The sequence below is a fragment of the Hylobates moloch genome, unplaced genomic scaffold, assembly GCF_009828535.3.
Source record: "Hylobates moloch isolate HMO894 unplaced genomic scaffold, HMol_V3 SCAFFOLD_7, whole genome shotgun sequence".
Lineage (NCBI taxonomy): Eukaryota > Metazoa > Chordata > Mammalia > Primates > Hylobatidae > Hylobates > Hylobates moloch.
In genome coordinates this window covers 90,608,616-90,631,817 of record NW_026652282.1, presented here as the reverse complement: position 1 = coordinate 90,631,817, position 23,202 = coordinate 90,608,616, and the positions used below count along the sequence as shown (strand labels likewise).

The following is a 23,202-nucleotide window of genomic DNA, read 5'->3' as shown; positions in this document are numbered from 1 at the left end:
AATAACACACTGCAATTGCATTATTGGAAATACATCAATTTTAGATGAACTCAGAAGGGAAATATCAGGGATTAAAGTAGCTTTTATGCTGTAGCCTGTATTTTTCCACTTTTATAAAATCATACACGTAGATACATTGCCTTTTAAGTCTGTTTCTGGAACACTGTTTTGTAGGTTTCACTTTATTGATGAGCTAACCAACGTATATATTATGAGTGCTACAAAATGCACATTTACTCTAATCTTACCAGGTTGACCTATTGGCCCAGGAATCCCTGGTGGTCCTGGTGGTCCCTGAACACCTATTCCTGGCAGCCCAGGAGGTCCCATTGGTCCAGGTTGTCCATTTGGTCCAACATCACCTTTAAGAAATAAATACAGTTTAAATATTAAAAGCAACACCTGAGTCACTAGTCCTTGGGAACCATATCATATTAAGTAAGAATCTTGAAAAACTGGGCATTCATTCAGCAAGAAAAGTACACATAAGTATCAAGAGCAGAGGACAGGGAATCCATTAATAGTTACAGCCTTATAATTTAACATATGCTGATCACTACTTCAACACTTAAATCAACTTCACAAGAAAGTACAAAAGATTACAAACCACATATTCCTTCTACTTGTAACTCATTGTGGACAGTTATATATTCATAAGTTTAAAATATATTTTCAAGTTACCTATATTTTAAGATAGATAACTTCAACATTTTCCTTTTTACTAACTCAGGGCCATGGCTTATAAACATGTTCAAGCTTCTCCCTTCATTAGTAAAACATCTCTTTGACATTAGAAACTTCCCTGTCCATCTCTCCATCTTCTGTCTGTCCCTCTGTCACTCCCACTTTAAACAATTTTTACACGTACTAAAATTGTCTTTTTAGTGTACACTTTGATGAGTTTTGACAAAGGTATACACTTATATAAACACCACTAAAATCAAGACAGAACATTTTCATAAACCCAAAAAAGCCCCTGTGTGCTGTAGTCAACTCGTCCCCACGTCCCAATTACCTGGCAACCACTGATTTATTTTATGTCTTACAGATTTTTCTTTCCCAGAATGTCATACAAATGCAGCCACATAGTATGTAGCCTTTTGAATATGTCTTCTTTCACTTAATACAATGCATATGAGATTCACCCATGCTGTTATGTGTATCAGTAGTTACTTTTTACTGCTGGTTATTAGTCTATCAGATGAATATGTACATTTTGTTCATCTTTTTGCAATTTGAGGCACATTTGGGGTGTTTACAATTATTGGTGATTATGAATTAAGCTGCTATGAACACTGTTCTACGGGTTTCTATGTGAAGCTTCACATTTTTCTTGGGAGTAGAATTGCTGTGTCATGTGCGAAGACAATGTTTAACTATATAAGAAATTGTCAAACTGCTTTTCAAAGTGGCTGTACCATTTTGTGTATTAACTAGCAATGTATGAGAGTTCGAGTTACTCTGCATTCTTAGCAGCACTTATTGTCAGTTATCCTTTTTGAAAAAAGGCCAATTCTAATATTTATGAAGTGGTATCCCATTGTGGTTTTAACTTGCATTTCCCAGATGATAAATTATACTGAGCATTTTACATGTGCTTATTAGCCATCAGGGTGTCTTCTTTGGTAAGGTATCTACTCAAATTGTTTGCTCATTTTTCCAACTATATTTTAAAAGTTGATTGTTTGTTTTCTTATTGAGTTTTGAGAGTTCATTATATATTCTGCTTGTAAGTCCTTTGTCAGATATATGATATGAAAATACAGTTAATTTTAATAAAGTCCAATATATCCAATTTTTCTTTTATGAATTGTCTTTTTGGTATTCTAACAAGTTTTTGCCTAATATCTGATCACAGAGTTTTCTCTTATGCTTTTTCATCTAAAACAAGGGATGACAAAGTACTTCCCATGGCTAAATATGGCCTATAGGCCTCTTTTTGTGCTGCCTACATGCTAAGAATGCTTTTTACACTTTAAGAGGGTTGTTTAAAAAAGAATATGTGACAGAGACCATATATGTAGCCCATAAAGACTAAAATATTTACTCTCTAGCTCTTTGCAGAAAAAGTTTGCCCGCTTCTGTTCTAGAAGTTTGATAATGTTAGGTTTTACATTTAGGTCTGTGATCCATTGGGAGTTAAATTTTGTGCAAGGTAGGAAGTGCAGGTAGAGGTTTGTTATGTTGGTTTGTTTATATACTTTTTTTGCATATGGATGTCCAATTGCTTTATATTTTAGCAGCATTTGTTGAAAAGACTTATCTTTCTGTTGAGATTGCCTTAGCAACTTTGTGAAAAATCAAATATGTGGGTGTATTTCTAGACTCTCTGTTGTGTTACAATGATCTATTAGTCTATATTTCACATATACCACACTATTTTAACTATTATAGCTTTATTTTAAGTCTTAACATCAAGTACTATGAATTATCCAACTTTGTACTTCTTTCTCAAAATTGTTTTGGCTATTCTAGGTCATTTGTTTTTCCACATAAATTTTAGAAGAAAAATTGTGTGTTCTCCTTGAGAATATTTTCAATCTATGGATTGATTTGGAGAAAATTGATATCTTAACAATATCCATGAACACAATATACCATTCCATTTATTTAGGAATCTGATTTCTGTCAACAGTGTTTTATAATTTTCCACATACAAAGCCTGCACATTTTTGTTAGACCTATGCATACCAAAGCACTTCATGTCATTTGATGCTATTGTAAATTATACTGGTTTTGTTTAATTTTTATTTCTAGTTGTTCACTGACTGACAGTATATAAAAACATAATTTATTTTTAGATATTTGCTTTGTCCTATGATCCTACGAAATTCACCTTTTAGTTCTAGTAAATTTTTGTAGATTTATTAGGGTTTTCTAAGTATAAAACCATGTCATCTATGAATATAGAGAGTTTTATTTCTTCCTTTCCAATCTGTATGCCCTTCATTTATTTTGCTTGTCTTATAACATTGGCTAGGACTTCCAACACAATATTGAACCTTTTCATACCATCAAAGATGGTAACAAATAACATCTTTGTGTTACATAACTTTGGGGAAAAGTATTCAGTCTTTCACCACTAAACATAATGGATCAAGATTTTGTAAATGTCTTTATCATGCTAAGGAAGTTCCCTTTTATTCCTAATTTTCTGAGACTATTTTTCCAGGAGTGAATATTGAAACTTATCAAATAATTTTCAGGATTTATTGAGATTATAATATAGTTTTTCTTCTTTACTCTGTTGATATGGCAAATTACATTGATTTTAAAATGTCGAACCAGCCCGTATTCTAAGGATAAGCCTCACTTGATTGTAGTGTATTATCCTTTTCATGTATTGCTAGATTTGATTTGCCAATATTTTCTTGAGGATTTTTATGTCTATGTTCATGAGAGATATTGGTCTACAGCTTTCTTTTCTCATATGTCTTTGCCTGGCTTTGATATCAAAATAATGCTGGCCTCATGTAATGGTTGGAAAGTGGTATCTCTACTTCTATTTTTGGGAAGAGATTGTATAGAATTGGTGTCATTGCTTCTTTAAATGTTTGTTAGAATTTACCAGCGATGCCATCTGGATTTGTAGTTTTCTTTGTTGGTGGGTTTTTAACTACAACTCAATTTTTTAAAAAATAGATTCCTGGATTACCTATTTCTTCTTTAGTGAGCTTCAACAATTTATGTCTTTCAAGAAATTAGTCCATTTAATCTAAGTTGTCAAATGTATGGGCATGCAGTTGTTTGTCATATTTGTTTAATATAGATTTGTTGTTATCATAAATTATATACTTTTGTATTTCTTTCAACATTTCCAAGCACACAATAGTTGTCACAATAATACCTTTGGATGTTATTCCTGCTGCCTGGAACACCTTTCCCTTAAGTCTAAATTCAACTGTCACCATCTATATAAAACCTCTCCAGGTACCTTAGATAAGGCCCTGAACAAAAGTAATATATGAGGTAAACTGAATGCTTCCAAAATCATCTTTTTTTCTCTTTTGTATAATCTGATTCTAATGTTCAACCTTAAGCACATTTTCTTCCTCATATAGATATATCATGATGAGTATTAGCCTTATTAATTTATTATTGGTCACTACATTGTTTTGAAAGTGTTGCATCAACCTTTCCTACAGTTTAGTAACTGAGTTTTAATACCCAGTCATTGGTGTGTGGTGGGTGTTTGGTAGGTGAACTTTTATTGTGATCTGCTTGCTGAGTTTTGAGTGTAGTCTACTGATCCAAAATATTAGTGATACATGTTCATAGAAGTTCCCATTGAGATAATCACTTTCATGGTGATGCTACCTAGATTTTCTCACAGTAGAGAGCAATCCTTGAGATCTTCAAGATCAGAAACTATGCATTTGAGCTTCTAGTGATTCAGGTACTAGCTGGCATAGAACATAATAAATGTTTGAAGAATGAAGGAGTTACATGGCAGAATATCCCAAACACTTATTTTTCTAGCACCTAATTGGCTATTATTGGCTTTTAATAATTGAGAATTACTCCTGTGAGGATATGGGAATGCCATATCCTAATTTCCTTCCAAAGATTAAGCAAATACCTGTTAAATTCATGTTTAAATAGCCTTCAATGCATTTCTTCACTACCACTGTGTCTCAAGAATATATATAAACAAAATATAGTAAGTGGGTAACTTCCACAGGAAGACTGTTTGCCACATATCATTTCAAATATCTTTATCTGCAATTTTTGTTGTTACAGGTCTACAGCTAGGGGAGATAACTAGTGGGAAACACAACTTGTAACTTTGAGTGTTACAGTTTACAGCTGGCCTGAATTGTTTAGTCAAAACCAGAAAGGTATTTTTTTAAGAGCTTGTCTAAGAAGAGTTTGTATTGGGCTAGTCTGGGGCTTTTGCTGGCAGAATACAATCTGGCCTGGTTAAAATTGGATTGGGCTGTCTTACTGCTTTAATAGAAATCAATCCAACATGTTCCAGAAGCATGGCCCTGTTCAGATTATTCACTAGGAGCCAAAACATTGACCAGGGAAGTCGGATTCCTTGCAAATCAGAAAGGAAAAAAAATGCAAGTCAGCTTTACTAATTCTATTCCTTCTCATTATTAGATAACTCAAAATCAAGGGAGTAGAAGAAACAACAGAGAAGTGGGTAAAGGATATCGGCAGTTAACAAGAAAAAAAAATATGACCCTTAACACATAAAAGGATGGCCAATCTCACTCACCGTAAGAGACATACAATTTAAACCACTCTGAGAGTAAAGGCAAAGGACCTAATACAGCCAAAGAAATGTGTGTTTTTTTTTTTAAGAACAAAGTTGGTGGGTTACCTTACCTGACTTCAAGTCTTACTATAAAGCTACAGTAATATAAACAGTGTGGTACTGGCTTAATGATAGCAAACTAAATAAATAAAACAGGATTGACAGCACAGAAGTAGACCAACACATATATTATTATTTGATCTAACACAGATCCCAAAGTAATCCAATAGAGAGGGGGTTATTTTAAACAAATGATGGTGAACAAAAATTATTTGACATGTGTAATAGTTTTAAACATAGAAACTAAAACTATAAAGCTTATAAAATAAAACATAGAATACCTTGGCAACTTTGGGGCAGGCAAATGTTTCTTAGGCAAGAAACAGAAAATTATAATTATATAAGAAAAAATTGATAAATGAAACTTCAATAAAATTAAAACTTTTATCCATCAAAATACAGTAAGGAAATGAACAGGTCAGCCAGCCAGGGCTAAAATGCTAATAAACATATATCTAGGAAAGGGCCAGTACGCAGGACATATAAATAACACTTCCAACTTAATAATAAAGTGAGAAACAAATCATCTTTCAAAATAGAAAAAATATTTGAATATGTAAGTAGCTCACAAGTACATAAAAAAAGAACTCAACATCATTATTCATCAGGGAAATGTAAATTAAAATCACAATATGATGCTAGCACACACCTACCAACATTCCAAAATTTGAGAAAATGTGGAACAATGCAAATTTCTGAACCACTTTGGTATAAATTAAAAATGGTATCACCATTTTGGAAAAAGGTCTAGTAGTTTCTAGTACACCTAAGTATCCACTTATGATCCAACAAATCTGCTCTTAGTTGTTTATTGAAGCAAAATGAAATCACATATCCATAAAAAGGAATTGTAAGAAATGTCTTTAACAGCTTCACTCATAGTAGCCAAAAACTTGACACAACCCAGGTATCCATGATACAGTCACATAATAAAATACTCAATGATTTCATTGAAAGAAAAGAACTATTGATAAACACAACAACATGGATAGATCTCCAAAACATTATATTGAGTGAAAGAAGCCTTAGAAAGAAAGTACATACCATATGATTCCATTTATAAGAAGTTCTAGAACAGGCAAAATAACTTATGATGAAAAAAATCAACAGTATAGTTGCCACTGTGGATGATGGGATAGGGGCTGACTGGAAAGGGGCATAAGGAAAATTTCTAAAACAATATTTTGATAAGGATTTTGTGTTATACAAGTGTATGTATTTGTCAAAATCCAGTAAATGTACCCTTAAGATTTGTGCATCTCATTTAATGTGAATTATATATCAGAAGAAAAGTAATATAGAGCTATGGAATTTTAGTTATGGTATGCATGCTGAAGTATTTAGAGAGAAGTATATTGTTGTTGTAATATATTTTGAAATACATCAAAAATAGATGAATGGATGGAGACAGGGATGGATAGATATGTGACAAAGCACATATAGTAAAATGTTGATAGTAAAATACCAGTGATGGGTATATAGTAGTCCCAATAAAGTTGTCTACTTTGTTATATTTAAAATTTTAAAAAATAAAACGTTGGCAGGGAGATAAAAGGTTTATTGTAGAATCTGGGTGGTAGATATACAGCTGTTAACTGTACTATTATTTTTCACAGTACTTAAAACTTTTTCACAATAAAATGTTTAAAAATATACTTAGAAACCTACTTACTTCATCAGGTTAGCAAAAATCCAAGAGTTTGTCAGCATACTCATTTATCAAGGCTGTGGGGAAACACACTCATACATTGTGGGTGGAGTGTAAATGGTGCAAATTGAGAGGAATCTGACAATATCCAGAGATGCATTTACCCTTTAATTCAGAAAATCCTTTTTCATCACTTTATTTTACTATTATACCTGAACACATCTGAAATAATATGCATGAAAGATTATTCACTATGGCATTATTTGTAATAAATGACTGGCAAAAATCCAATCTAGCAACTAGCAACTGGGATGAACTATGGTATATCCATGCAATTTAACACTAGGCACCTATTTTCAACACTAGGTGCCTAGTCTTAAATTTCAAAGAGTCAAGATCTCTGTCTACTGATATGGAGTGATCTTCAGGATACAAATTTAAGTAAAATAAGTAAAGTGCAAATAAAGTCAAAAGAAAATATCTTCTCCTTCAAGAACAGAGAAAATAAAACAAATTCTTGGCTGGTACTTATATAAGAAACACCGGAAGGATTCCAACACTTTGGGAAGCCCAGGCGGGCGGATCACGAGGTTAGGAGTTCGAGACCAGCCTGGCCAATATGGTGAAACCCCGTCTCTACTAAAAATACAAAAATTAGCCGGGCCTGGTGGCATGCATCTGTAATCATAGCTACTCGGGAGGCTGAGGCAGGAGAGTTGCTTGAACCTGGGAGGTGGAGGTTGCAGTGAGCCGAGATCGCGCTATTGCACTCCAGCCTGGGAGACAGAGCAAGACTCTGTCTTGGAAGAAAGGAAAATAAAAAATAGTTACGTAGGAGGATGGAGAGGAACAAAGTGGATGAAGATGGGTTGGAAGGAAGACGTCTCAGTGTTACTTTTATAACATATATGATTGTATTTTTTTTTTTTTTTTTTTTTTTGAGACAAAGTCTCACTGTCGCCCAGGCTGGAGTGGCTTACTGCAACTTTCGCCTCCCAAGTTCAAGTGATTCTCCTGCCTCAGCCTCCCAAGTAGCTGGGATTACAGACATGTGCCACCATGCCTGGCTAATTTTTGTATTTTTGGTAGAGATGGAGTTTCGCCATGTTGGCCAGGATGGTCTTGAACTCCAGACCTCAGATGATCCGCCCACCTTGGCCTCCCAAAGTGCTGGGATTACAGGCGTGAGCCACCATGCCGGGCCATGATTTTATTATCTATTCAATGAAATAAAAGACAAAAATAATCAATGAAGGATTGAGAAAAATGTGTAGCAGTAACAAAATGGCAGCATGAGGTTTCCAGTTAATTGGGCTTATCACCCATAAACTTTCCCAAAGGTGTCAATTTCTATAAAAGTTAAAAGCAAATTGAGATGCAGTGACAGTCTCCATACCTTTTGGTCCAGGGAGCCCATCTAAGCCAGTACGTCCTGGAGGACCTGGAGGTCCTGGGAAACCACGATCACCTTTTGGACCAAGTGTTCCTTTGAAACCTGGAAGTCCTGGTGGCCCAGGTGGCCCAGGTAATGCAAATCCTGGTTCACCCTTGAGCATACACATGACAAAACATAACAAAAACTCCCATGACTTTTCTGGTCCTTATTGTTTGCCACAGAGAATTTAATGCCGAAAATACAAGACAATACTTTTCTTTCCATGGGGGGAGAGGAGAAGATAATTAAATAAAAAGTAATTGGTACGTTGGAGAAAACATATGGAAGGATGGGAAACAGCGTTTAGTAAAACAAATTAGATGATTTGGACGGTTTCAGGATAAAAAAAAACTGAGAGAGCATGAGATTAAAGAACAGACTACCCTTGTAGGGAAATATGATTATAGGCTGAGTATTAGATAATACTAAACAATTATTTTTAATTTTACTAAGTATGATAACAACATTGTGGTTTTTGTATAAAATGTCAAGTTATTTAGAGATGAATGCTGATGCATTTATAAGTGAAATGATACGGTGTTGAGATTTGGGTAAAATATTTAAGCAAAGTAAAAAGGACTAGATGAAGCAAATGTTATAAAATCATAATAATTTTGAATCTGGATGATGGATATATGAAAGCTCATTGTATTATTCATTTTACTTTTATTTTCATTTGAAAATGTTTATAAGAAAAAGAATCAACCAATAGAGAAGTGGTTTTCTCATGAGAACTGGTGTCACGGGTTAACTGTTTTTCCCATGAAAAATAAGTAATAATTACAAAACACAGGAGGTTTAAATCAATGACACACAGATAAAATATATAGGAATAGTCACGATAATTACATGCCACAGCAGTTTGCTGAAGGTTGACTGAGGAAAGCTTAATATTAGATAAGAAATAATAAAAGGAATGAAAAGTAACTCAAACACAGTATTATTTATTATTAGTATTACTAAGTCAATTGCAGTGATTTGCATTATGTATCTGTAATGGAATTGGGACAGAGGGCAACAGTATAGAAGGTCTGGAAATGATATTCAATACCATTTCAACCAGTCATCACAGGCATGAACAGAGATGACATGGGATGATGACTCTATAGAGATGCACAGAGGGAGCTGACCATCATACAGGCATACCTTATTTTATTGTGCATCATTTTGCTGTGCTGTGCAGACACTGCATTTTTTTTACAAATTAAAGGTATGTGGCAACCCTACATTGAGCAGGTCTATCAGCGCAATTTTTCCTATAGCATGTGCTCACTTTTTGTCTCTGTGTCACATTTTGGTAATTGTCACAATATTCCAAACTTTTTAATTATTATTATATCTGTTATGGTGATATGTGATCACTGATGTTACCATTATAATTGTTTTGGGGTACTATAAACTGCCTGTATAAGATGGTGAACGTAATAAAAAAAATGTTGTAAATGTCTGACTGCTCCACTGATCAGCCATTTTCCCCGCATCTCTCTCCCTCTCCACAGGTCTTTCTATTCCTTGAGACATAACAATATTGAAATTAGGCCAATTAATAACACAACAATGGCCTCTAAGTGTTCAAGTGAAAGAAAGAGTCACATGTCTCTCACTTCAAATAAAAAGCTGGAAATAATTAAGCTTAGTGAGGAAGGCATGTCAAAAGCTAAGGTAGGTTGAAGGCTAGGTCTCTTGCACTAAACAGTTAGCCAAGTTGTGAATGTGAAGGAAAAGTTCTTTAAGGAAATTAAAAGTGCTACTCCAGTGAACACACAAATGAGAAGAAAGTAAAACAGCCCTATTGCTGATATGGAGAAAGTTTGAGTGATCTGGACAAAAGATCAAACCAGCCATAACATTCCCTTAAGCAAAAACCTAATCCAGAGCAAGGCCCTAACTTCAATTATCTGAAGACTGAGAGGTGAAGAAGCTGCAGAAGAAAAGTTGGAAGCTAGCAGAAGTTGGTTCGTGAGGTTTAAGGGAAGAAACTGTCTCCACATCATAAAAGTGCAAGGTGAAGCAGCAAGTGTTGACATAGAAGCTGCAGCAAGTTCTAGCTGAGATCATTGATGAATGACTACACTGAACAACAGATTTTACATGTTGATGAAACAGCCTTCTATTGGAATAAAATGCTCATAGGACTTTCATAGCTAGAGAGGATACGTAAATTACTGGTTTCAAAGCTTCAAAGGGCAGGCTGACTCTATTTTTAGGGACTAATGTAGCTGTTGACTTTAAGCTGAAACCAATGCTCACGTACCATTCTAAAAATTCTAGGGCCCTACAAATTATGGTATATCTACTCTGCCTGTGCTCTATAAGTGGAACAATAAAGCCTGGGTGACAGCAGATGTATTTAGAGCATAATGTACTGGCTATTTTAAGCCCACTGTTGAGACCTACTCCTCAGAAGAAAAGATTCCTTTCAAAATTTTACTGCTCATTTACAATGCACCTAGTCACCCAAGAGCTCTGATGGTGATGTACAAAGAGATTAATGTTCTTTTCATGCCTGCTAACACAATACCCATTCTGCAGCCCATGGATCAAAGAGTAATTTTAATTTTCAAGTCTTATTATTTAAGAAACACATTGTGTAATGTATAGCTGTCATAAATAGTGATTCTTCTTATGGATCTGGCAAAACAAATTGGAAACCTTCTGAAAAGGGTTTCATTCTAGATGTCATGAAGAATATTCAGGATTCATAAGAAGAGGTCAAAATATCAACATTAACAGGAGTTTGGAAGAAGTTAATTCTAACTCTCACAGATGACTTTGAGGGTTTCAAGACTTCAATGGAGTAAGTAACTGCAAATGTGGTGGAAGTAGCAAGAGAACAACAATTATAAGTAGAGCCTGAAGATGTGAATGAATTGCTGCAATCTTATAATAAAAGTAGAACAGATGAGCAGTTGCCTCTTATGAGCAAAAGTGATTTCTAGAGATGGAATCCACCCTGGTGAAGATGCTGGGAACAGTGTTGAAATGACACTAGAATATTATATAAACTTAGTTGATAAAACAGCAGCAGGGTCTGAGAAGACTGATTCCAATTTTGAAAGAGGTTCTACTGTGGGTAAAATACTACCAAACAGCACCACATGCTGCAGAGAAATCTTTTCTGAAAGGAAGAGTCAATTGATGTGGCAAACTTCATTGTTGTCTTATTTTAAAAAATTGCCACAGCCACCCAACCTTCAGCAACCATCACCCTGATCAGTGGGCAGCCATCAATATTGAGTCAAAACCCTCCCCCAGAATAAAGATTATAACTTGCTGCAAGCTTAGATGATTGCTAAAATTTTTTAGCAATAAAGTATTTCTTTTGAGACAGAGTCTTGCTCTGTCGCCCAGGCTGGAGTGCAGTGGCGCGATCTCGGCTCACTGCAACCTCCGCCTCCCGGGTTCACGCCATTCTCCTGCCTCAGCCTCTCCGAGTAGCTGGGACTACAGGCGCCCGCCACCACGCCCGGCTAATTTTTTTGTATTTTTGGTAGAGACGGGGTTTCACCGTGGTCTCGATCTCCTGACCTCGTGATCCGCCCGCCTCGGCCTCCCAAAGTGCTGGGATTACAAGCGTGAGCCACCGTGCCCGGCCAGCAATAAAGTATTTCTAATTAAGGTATGCATATGGTTTTTTTAGACCTAATGCTATTGCACACTTTAAAGACTACAGTATAGTGTAAACATAACCTTTATATGTACTGGGAAACAAAAAAAATTGTGCGATTCACTTTATTTTGATATTCACTTTATTGTGGTGGTCTGGAACTAAACCTGCAATATCTCCAAGGTATGCCTGTATTCTCTAATCAAAGAACTGGGCACTCAAAAGTAGGTACAGAAATTGGGTTTTTTTTTTTTTTTTGCTCCAAATGTGACCTTTTGGACTGTTAAAGATGATTTGGGGTTAAATATTTTTTTAAATGGAAATATAATAAGTTATCTATATATTTATAGTAAAGACTTGGGGCTTGGGATGATAGCTGAGTCAAAATAGAGAGCTAGAAATAAGGAAGGTGGGAAAGATAAGAAAATGAGAAGGACTAAAGAAAAATGTCCCAGACCTTTGGTCCTGGAAAGCCGGGTGGCCCAGGAGGGCCTTCTAGACCAATTCTTCCAGGTGTCCCAGGTGCTCCTGGAGGTCCTGGAATTCCAGGAAAGCCTGTAAAATGATAAGTCATTTTTTAACCACCAAAGGAAAGGCACTTTAAGAAAGATATTCAAATTCCCAAACCCACACTCTACTCATGCTTAGTGACAACAGTAAGATGTCAAAAGCACAATGACATTGTACTACTTAGGATTAAGCCTTACAATCCTCTCAATCATCTTACATTCCTTTATTTTCACATAGAGCTAATGTATGTGGAACATATGCTTTTCTGAAGAAAATGAGGGCTGTTATATAATAAGATAGAACTAAATTATAAGGAATGAATCCCACACAAAAATGCCCAAGAACTTTTCTTCTGCTTACATCTGGATGTAGTATGACAAAGGGCCTACCATATAATTTTGGAAATGAACTAAAAATAACTGCAGATATTATAGATACATACACACATAAAATCAAACCTGATACTTTTGAAAGCATTTTGTATAAATGACTAAAGATATATTTAAGAACTGTCCTCAGACCACTGTGTGCTCTTGCCATTTGTGAGAATAAATTCTGTGAGGAATAAAGCAGAACTGAAGCATAAGCCCTAAAAATTTCAATAAATCAAGAAAATATTATTTAGCATAAAACATTATTTGGCTACACATGTGCAATAATTCTGTTTTCTGTTTAAAAAATCCTTTAACTCAATAAATATCAAGTGCACACTATGTGTTAGGAACTGTTCTAAACCCTGAAAATACTATGGTGAACACAAAATACAATAATTCCTGTGATTTTTAAGCTTATATATCACTTTTGCATATTTAAAATGTAGATATTTTCTTGTCTGGACTGTTTTAGATAAAGATCATGAACTTATAGTGAAAATACACTGTGATTTTTTATTTACATTCTTTATCGCACAGAGAAAAAAGGTACAATTAATATATTTTATTTGTTGAATGAATTTTATGAGAGAATAACATCATGCTAATCTTCTAACCTACTCTGCCTGCTACCCATTCCAACATACCTTTGGGACCAGGTGGTCCAGGAAACCCAATGCCAGGGATACCTGGTTCTCCTTTGCTACCAGGTATCCCTGGCAAGCCTGGTTGCCCTGGGAGTCCAGGGTCACCTATGGAGAAACAGCAGTTATTGAAAGGAAAATGTTCAAAGAAAGAAGCCATCAGGGCCAGGTGCAGTGGCTCACTCCTGTAATCCCAGCACTTTGGGAGGCCAAGGTGATGGGTCACCTGAGGTCAGGAGTTTGAGACCAGCCTGGCCAACATGGAGAAACTCCGTCTCTACTAAAAATACAAAAATTAACTGGGCGTGGTGGTGGGCACCTGTAATCCCAGTTACTTGGGAGGCTGAGGCAGGGAGAACTGCTTGAACCCAGAAGTAGGAGGTTGCTGCAGCAAGCCGAGATCACGCCACTGTACTCCAGCATGGGTGACAGAGCGAAACTCCATCAAAAAAAAAAAAAAAAAAGCCATCAGTGTTGAAGTTACTTTGAAATAAATTCCTCACATACCTGGAAGACCTACTTCACCATCTCTGCCTGGGTTACCAGGCAAGCCAGGCTTCCCTGGCTGGGTTATAGTCTGACCTGGATCCCCTTTAGGACCTGAAAGCAAGAGTAAATCAGTGGTAAATGAGAAGTATTTACTCGACTAAAGGTCTCTTTTTAATTAAAAACAAAAAAGAAAATTATCAGTAATCTTTTCAAAATGTAAACTAACAAAAATTCACAAGAAAAACAATCTTCCACTATATATTCAAGAAATATATAAAACAAAGATAGAATTTCAAAAAGAAAAAGGATATGACAGCCTTAAGGACTTCCATGATTCAAGATGTATAATGGTTAATTTTAGGTTTCAACATGACTAGATTAACAGATACTGAGATAGATGGTAAAGCATTATTTCTAGGTATGTCTGTGAGGCTGTTTCCAAAAGAGACTGACATTTGAATCAGTGAAACGAATAAGGATGATCCACCCTCACCCAATGTGTGTGGGTACCATCCAATCAGCTGAGGGACCAGATACAACAAAAAGGCAGAAAAAAAGGTGAATTCTCTGCTCTCTCTCTTTTGAAACTGGTACACCCATCCTGTCCTACCCTTGGACATCACAACTCCAGGTTCTCTGGCTTTCAGACTCTGGGACTTGCACTAAGCAGCCACTCAGGTTCTCAGGCATTCAGACTAAGACTGAGCCAAGCTAATGGCTTCCCTAGTTCTTCAACTTACAGGCAGCCTACTGTGGGACTTCTCAGCCTCCATAATCATGTAAGTCAATTCCCATAATAAATCACCTCTCATCTATCTATCTATCTGTCTATCTATCTATCTGTCTGTCTATCTATCTATCTATCTATCTATCTATCTATCTAATCTACCCATCTGTCTATCCTTTTTATTGGTTCTGTTTCTCTGGAAACCCCTAAAACAGGGTGTTATCAATATAAGTATTTTTAAAATGTAGGCCAAAAGAGCGTTAAAAATCAAACTGTAGTAAACAAGGAAAATACTGTTTTTGGCTAATAGGTACATTTAGGTTTTACATGTGCAAAGTTCAAGTATATCTACTCCTTATTAATGGAAACATGAACTTGAAATTGGCTCAAGAAAAAAGATTTCCTCAACATGACACAAAAAGAACTAACCATGAGAGAAAAGATTGATAATTTTGATGATGTGAAAGTTGTTTTCTGCTCATTGAAGACACCATACAAAGAGTAAAAATGGCAAGCCACAGTAGGTAAAGATTTCTTTTTGCAAAATACATAGGAAACTAAGAACTAATACACAGAATATACAAAGAACTCCTCTAAATCAATAAAAAAAGAAATAATCCAATATAAAATTGGTCAAAGTACTTGATTAGGCATTTCACAAAGCAAATTCAAATGACCAATAAACACATGAAAAGGTGCTAAACTTTAATCAGAGAAATGCAAAATATCACACTCAAAAGATTGGCAAAAAGGTAAAAGTCTAACAATACAAAATGTTTCCAACGATGTAAATCAACATAAAATATTCAACACTGCTTGTGGTAGTAAAAATTGGTACGATTGGTCTGGATATAGTTTGTAATTATCCAGTCAAGTGGAAGATGCATTTATCCTATGCTTTGAAAATGCTAATCTTAAATACATACCCTAGCCCAGGTATTGGTAAGCCTTTTGTGTAAAAGACCAGAGTAAATACTTTAGGCTTTGTGGACTATCCAGTCTCTGTAGCAACTACTCAACTCTTCAGTTGCAGTGCAAAAACAACCACAGACAAAAGTGAATGGTTGTGGAAGTGTTCACATAAAACTTTTATTTATAACAGGTGGTAGGCTGGATGTGGTCCATGGACTGTAGTTCTGTAGTGTGCCAACTCTTGCCCTAGAGAACTGTGAGCACATGAACACAAGGAGATATAGGGATCTATCTATCTACCTATCTATCTATATGACTGTATACAGAAGCATTATTCATAATAGACCTGAACTGTAAATAACTCAATTAACCATTAACCATAGAATGGATCAATCAACTGTAACACACATACACACACACACACACACACACACACACACATAAACATACATACAATGAAATACTATATAGCAATAAAAATATACTATAGCCACATGAAAAGTTAATATAAAAAACACCCTATGATTCTTTTAACATGAAGTTTAAAAAGAAACAAAATTAAAATACTCTGTTTAATAATGAATACAGAGGTCATAAAACAGAGGGGTAATGGAAGAAAATTATGTAAAAGTCAAGACAGTAGAGAGGAGGAAGGGGATTGTGATTAGGAAATGACAGGCAGAAAAGGTTAAGGGTTTCTAGGATGCTGGTAACATTCTATTTTTTGATGTGTGTGGTGGTTACCTGTGTGCTTCTGTTATAACTATTCATTAAACTTTGCATTATGTATCATGTACTTAAAAAAGGCAAAATTAACAGTAACAATGAAACAGTCAGAAAAGATTTAAAAAGCAACCCCCTTACAAAAAACATTGTGATCCCTTGCTAAGATGCTCTGAAGAGTTCAAATATAAACGACCAGGGAAACACACCTCTCGGGAAAGGAAGCCATGAGTAGCCAAAACATAATAAATTTCTGTTTTTAAGCACCAAATTTAAAACAAAACACAGTAAACTTACCTGGTATTCCTGGCTGGCCTGGATTTCCTGCCACACCTTGTATGCCTTTTTCACCTACTGGGCCTGGAGGGCCGAAACCAGGGGGACCCATAGGCCCTATATTCCCTGGGAGGCCTGGTAAACCTGGGTTCCCAGGGGGACCTCTTTCACCCTTAAAAGTAATTCCACCCTAAAAAGGGAAAAGTTTAATACAGAAACATATAGATACAACAACTATCTGTAGGTTGGTACTGAATACAACTGGGGAAAGGATATAGCCATAAATAGTTCTTCTTAAAAGCTATACAAGTGAGTGGTATTATGAGATGGTATGTGTGATCATTCCACTTACTCATTCCTCCAACAAATATTTTTGGGCTCCTACTATGTGTCAAGTGCTGGTGATACAATAGAAAACAAAAATACACAAAAATCTCTGACTTTATGCAGCTTACATTTTAGTGTAAGTCAGAAAGGTTATTGTCTAGATAACATTATAAAATATCACTTCCTACCTAAATATTCTGGGCTGTGTGTTATGTACAAAATAAGATTGTTCATTTATGTTAAATCTTTCAGTTCTGTGGCACATGGAACATGGCTATCTACTTGTACTATTCTCTAAGCTTACTATATATATATAGAAACAAGTTAAACTGCTGGTTATGAGGTTGGTTTGTTTGTTTATTTATTTATTTATTTATTTATTTATTTATTTATTTATTTATTGTGATGTAGTTTTGCTCTTGTTGCCCAGGGTGGAGTGCAGTGGTGCAGTCTCGGCTCACTGCAACCTCCGCCTCCCGGGTTCAAGTGATTCTCCCGCCTCAGCCTCCCGAGCAGCTGGGATTACAGGCGTCCACCATCATGCCCAGCTAATTTTTGTGTTTTTAGTAGAGACAGGGTTTCACCATGTTGGCCAGGCTGGTCTCAAACTCCTGACCTCAGGTGATCCGCCTACCTCGGCCTCACAAAGTGCTGGGATTACAGGCATGAGCCACCATGCCCAGTCATGAGGTTTAAGTAAACCCAAGGAAAGAAATGTGGGGGTTAAGAGATGGGGAACCTTATACTGTCTCATAAACATCTTAACCTCCTACCCACCTATTCATAGAAAATATTCAATATTAATGGGTTAAGAAAAATAAATTTACAAAACAAGTGAAAGAAAGGAGTAGTGAAGAAACCCTACATAGTCAGTAACAATGTGCCATTACTGTATGGTCACCCTGTTTTAAGCATTGATTGGGTGTTTATCTCAGAATCAGGCCCATCCTTTGAATTAACTTAGAAAACATTTCTAAGTGAAAATTTAACATCACAAAACCAAAAATATCAAACCAACTCACAGGCTCTCCTTTCGGGCCAGGAAGCCCTGGCAATCCATCCTGTCCAGGAGTGCCAGGTAAACCAGGAAGCCCTGGAGCTCCAGGGGAACCCAACTCTCCCTTGTCACCCTTCATTCCTGGAAAAGTGAGGATATCACCAGGTTCACCTTTAGATCCAGGAAAGCCTGGAGCACCTGGAGCTCCTGGAATGCCCTGAAATGAGTAAGGAAAGAAAGAGAAAGAGTGGAAAAAGAAGAAAGAGAAAAAGAAAATCAGTTTCTTTTTTTCTAACATTTTCGTCTCTCCAGTTTACTCCTTCAACCCATCCAATAACATTTAATGTACAAAGGGCTGAATCAAGTGAGGCATGTGAGTCAGGAAGAGTCAAGGAATCAAAGTACAACTTAATGGAAAAATTAAATTATATATGTGTGTATATATATGAATAATTGAAAATCAATGTGTAAAATGCCTTCCTTCTACTTCTTTTTGTTTTATAATATACTCAAAACTTACTGGTAATCCTTTGGGACCAGTTGCACCAGCTTGTCCTTTTTCACCTTTCTGTCCAGGGAAACCAACAGATCCTAACACACACACACACACAGACAAACCAACACACACACACAATAATGTAAGCTTTGAGCTTGAACTCCTGACAAAGCTCATACAGAAATCATCAAGTCAGAAAGTCAAGTTTTTAAAATAAGAACCCCATTCAATCCCATTTAAGTCACATTTGTATTTTCCTTTTATGTTCACAAAATGAGATAATCATCCTTTTTTAAAAATAAATTTAACATTTCATGTTACATACAATATTGTATCCTAAGAAACTTCCAACTCCAAAGCAGCCTTTCTCAGACCTTGCAACTACCAAATACTATGCACAACGTTTCCTGGGTTCCTATGATGTTCCCATTGCCAAAGGGAGAAAAAAGATAACGAAAAGGTTTGAATATCTTTATTCTGACTTATGGAGTTTTCCTAGATCCTTACCAGTCCTGTCTTTGGTTTGTCATTCCCTGAAATTTGGTTTATGAGAAATATTTGCAGCCCAAAGACTAGAGGAAACATTACTAAAGCAGTCGTTCTCTAAATGGATCCCTGGATGAGTGGAATCATCACCACCTGGCTACTAATTAGAAATGCTAATTCTTGAGCCTTCATTCAGTTCTACTGAATCAGAAACTTTGAGAGTGAGGCTCAGCATTCTGGGCTTCAATAAGCCCTCCAGGTGATGCACTCTCAAGTTTGAGAACCATGAGACTTGAGGTACAAGGCTAGATTATTAATGTCCAATAATGTCTACAAGATTTGTTGAAAGTATTCCTAACCTCCAAATGAATTGGTGTCCTTAGTAGACTCACTAGACAGAAAGGTAAGAGATCTGGTGTCTATTCTCAGCCCTGACTCAAACATAAAGTGTAATTTCAAGAGAATACTGGGATACCTAAGGGGCAGTTAAATGAAACAGTTGTGGGTCTGACAGATATCACATATAGTTTTGACTGGAAAGGGGGATAGATGAGTTATATATATAGAGAGAGGAATACTGGCAGTTGATTGCCAAACTCCAATAGAACCCCTATTCCTGAACGACAACATGTGATACATCCCCAGTGACTGGAATCTCTGCCACTGGAAACTATACTCAGGGGCTAAGCATTATGAACTTTTCTCCCAGTATTCTGGAAGAAAGAAGTCTGACTCTGTATAAGTGATTTTCTTCTCCATAGGAAAATGAGGAAGATATATTTCCTGAAATTATATTGTCAAAATGCTTTAATAGAAAATGTTGGTAGCTTCAGGTATTAAAATCAAGAGCATAATTAATTTGATAACAAATAGAGGCATTTCATACTTAATTCTTTATAGATATGAGTGACTAGTTATAAAATAAGAAACTGGTAACATTCTAAAAGAATAAGCTCAACAAAATCTAACCAAAAAATATTTAGAAGGTTACCCTGAGGCATAATTTACCTGGAGGACCTGGGAGACCTGGCAAACCAGGTTGACCTGGAGGCCCTGAAATACCAGTTCCAATGCAGTTGAAGCAAGTGTCACCTTTGTCACCTAGTGAAATCATAACAAACAAATTTTACTGAAAGGGGTACATATACCTTCTATAGATAGGTTCTAAAAATGTTAGCACTAAGGGACAGCATTTCCACTTAATGGTGTGATTGGAGAAGCCTATATCCTGAATCAATTTATGACAAATAAATTACTGAGTGCTTACTGTGTGCCAAGAACTGTTCCAGATGCTTGTGTTACATTGGTGAGCAAAAGAAAAGTCATGGATAAAAATTCATGTCTACATGCCTCACACTCTACCAGGGGAAAGGGATAATAATCAATAAAGGAAATGAATTATCAAAATGTATCTATGAAATATTTTAATATAATATTAAGTATAGGCAGGGTGCAGTAGCTCATGCCTGTAATCCCAGCACTTTGGGAGGCCGAGGCAGGCAGATAGCTTGAGGTGAGGAGTTCAAGACCAGCCTTGCCAACATGGCGAAACCCCATCTCTACAGAAAAAATAAAAACATTAGCCAGGCATGGTGGTGCATGCCTGTACTAGCCAGCTACCCAGGAGGCTAAAGTGGGAGGATTGCTTGAGCCTTAGGAGATTGAGGCTGCAGTGAGCTGTGATTGCACCACTGCACTCACAGAGGCAACAGAGCAAGACCCTGTCTAAAAATATTAAATATATATTAAATATTTAATATGCTTTAAAAGATATTTTTATAGGAAAAAATAGAACTACATAAGTGGTATTGAGTATGCCAGGGAAGGGTGGGGGGGTTGCAATTTTAAATAGGGTAGTCAGGATAGACTTGATTGAGAAGTTGTTATATGATAAAACTTAAAGGACATGACATGTGCATAACAGTGTAGAACATTCCAAGCAGAAAGAATAGCCATGTTTGGTATATACAAGGAACAGCAAGCAGACCAGATTGCTAGAGCAGAATGAGGGAGGGGAACAAGGTCAGAAAGTTGACAGTTTATAACAAATGGCATACATGCATATAAGAAATATAAAGGCTGTGGTTTTTACTGTGAGTGAAATGAGAATCTAGTAGAAAATTTTAAAAAGAAAAGCAACATGTTATAACTTGTTTTTAAGGGATGACTCTAGCTGCTATGTTAATAGCCTCTAAAGGCAATGAAGGAAACAGGGTAACCACCTAAGTGACTACTGTTGCAATGATCTAGGAGAGAGATGGTGGTAGCTCATTCCAGAGTGACTGCAATGAAAATGATCAGAACTGGTTAGATTATAGACATATCTGAAAGTAGAGCCAATGGGATGTTCTCATGGATCATATATGAAACACAAAACAAGAGGGGAATCAAGGATGACTCCAAGGTTTTCAGCATGAGCAACTAGAAGGCTAAAGTGGCCTGCTCTTTAAGTAAGAAGCTGAAGATGTGAGTGCAGCAACTATGGGGAGGAGGTGGCAGAAATCAAGACTTCAATTTGATCAGGATATCAAGTTCAAAATGTTGACTAGGCAAATGGATACACAAATCTAGAGGAAAAGAGTTATATCTGGATAGGAGGCATAAATTTGGAAGTCATGGGCAATTAGGTGGTATTAACAGTCACGAGACTGAATAAATGAGTTTAGATAGAAAAGAAGAACAAGGACTCAACCTTGGAGCATTTTAAACTTAAAAGTTGGATAGATAATTCTAAGATGCACACAAAAAATGCAAAGAAACTAGAATATCCAAGACTTACAATAAAGCCACAGTAATTAAGATAGTATCATATTGGTGCAAGGAGAGACTAATGAAACAACAGAACAGAACAGAGCAGTCAGAAACAGACCTACACACATATGGTCATATGATCTACAAAAAGTGCTAATGCAATTCATTGGGGTAATTGACGATCTTTTGTTCTATAGTACTGAGTCAACTGGACATCCATATGGGAAAAATGAACTTTGATCCCTACTCCAAACTATACACAAAAATTAATTGAAGAAAGATCAAAACGTGAAAGGTAAAACAATAACGTGTCTAGAAGAAAACACAGAGGAATATCATCAGGCCTTTGAGATAAGTAAAGATTTCTAAAACAGTGCATAAAAAGTACTAACGATAAAATAGGACATTAATTAATTTGATTTCATTTAATTAGTAACTTTTGTTAAACAAAAGTTAACAAAACAGAAGAGGGTTTTAATACATGTATCCAATAATCAAATTAAAGATAAAGACAGGCACTTTATAAAAGAGAATATAAAAACCATAAGAAAGTAGTTCATGATCAAGTCATTAGGCAAATGCAAATGAAAATCACTTTGGAACATGGTTTGGTAATATCTATGAAACAAAACCTACACCTACCCTATAACCCAGCAATTCAATTTCCAGATATATCCCCAATAAAAATTAGTGTTTATGTCCTACAAAAAAAATACATGTACAAGAATATTTATGACAGCTTTATTCACAATAGCTCCAGACCAAATGTCCATCAACATTAGAATACGGAGGTAATGTGCAGTGGAAAACCAAAGAATGGTGGAAAAATACCGCAACAAACAAAAATAGAGATATATCTCACATATATTATATTTAGCTAAAGAAACCAGGCACAAAAGAGCTCATACAGTATAATTCCATGTACACAAAGTTCAAGATTAGGCAAATTAATATATGCCAGAGGATAAAATAGTGATTACCTTTGGGGGATACTGAGTAGGGAGCACAAGAGTCTTCCAGGGTCCTGAAAATGTTCTATATTTTGGTTTAGATGGTAATTACATGGATACACATACACACACACACACATATGTGCACCACAGAGGAATGAAAAGAAAAACAGGAAATGTACTGAAAGCTAAGGGATGCAAATATTTAAAGAAGGCAAAAAGCAAGCAAAAAAAAGACAGACCTGACATTTGGATTAGCAGGATATAGACTGCTGGCAAGTGACCAGCATTTGTGGAATGGTAGGCAGTGGGGAGTTGGGGGAAGAGGGGATGAAATCCTGATTGGAGTATGTTTAAGAGAAAACAAGAGGAGAGTACCTAGAGGTAATGAGTAGAAAATTCTTAGGAAGTTTTGTTGCAAATGGGAATAGAAAAATAGAGAAGCAGCTGGCAGGGAATGTAGGATTACACTTTTTTAGATAGGTGAAAAAAGCATATTTGTATGCTCCTTGGAATGACTGAATAGAGAG

General features: G+C 36.0%; 1 protein-coding gene across 1 annotated transcript in view; it reads right to left on the bottom strand.

Annotated features, from left to right (window-relative positions):
* The window catches only part of COL4A5 (collagen type IV alpha 5 chain), a 273,551-nt gene that overhangs the window by 83,003 nt on the left and 167,346 nt on the right, over positions 1-23,202 (bottom strand). The window contains exons 22-30 of the mRNA XM_032757441.2: positions 19,980-20,072; positions 18,510-18,580; positions 18,015-18,206; positions 16,687-16,855; positions 14,046-14,138; positions 13,542-13,646; positions 12,471-12,568; positions 8,368-8,518; positions 249-362 (exon numbers count right to left, since the gene is read on the bottom strand). Coding sequence (XP_032613332.1) covers positions 249-362; positions 8,368-8,518; positions 12,471-12,568; positions 13,542-13,646; positions 14,046-14,138; positions 16,687-16,855; positions 18,015-18,206; positions 18,510-18,580; positions 19,980-20,072 — 1,086 coding nt within the window. The remainder of the gene's footprint in view (positions 1-248; positions 363-8,367; positions 8,519-12,470; positions 12,569-13,541; positions 13,647-14,045; positions 14,139-16,686; positions 16,856-18,014; positions 18,207-18,509; positions 18,581-19,979; positions 20,073-23,202) is intronic.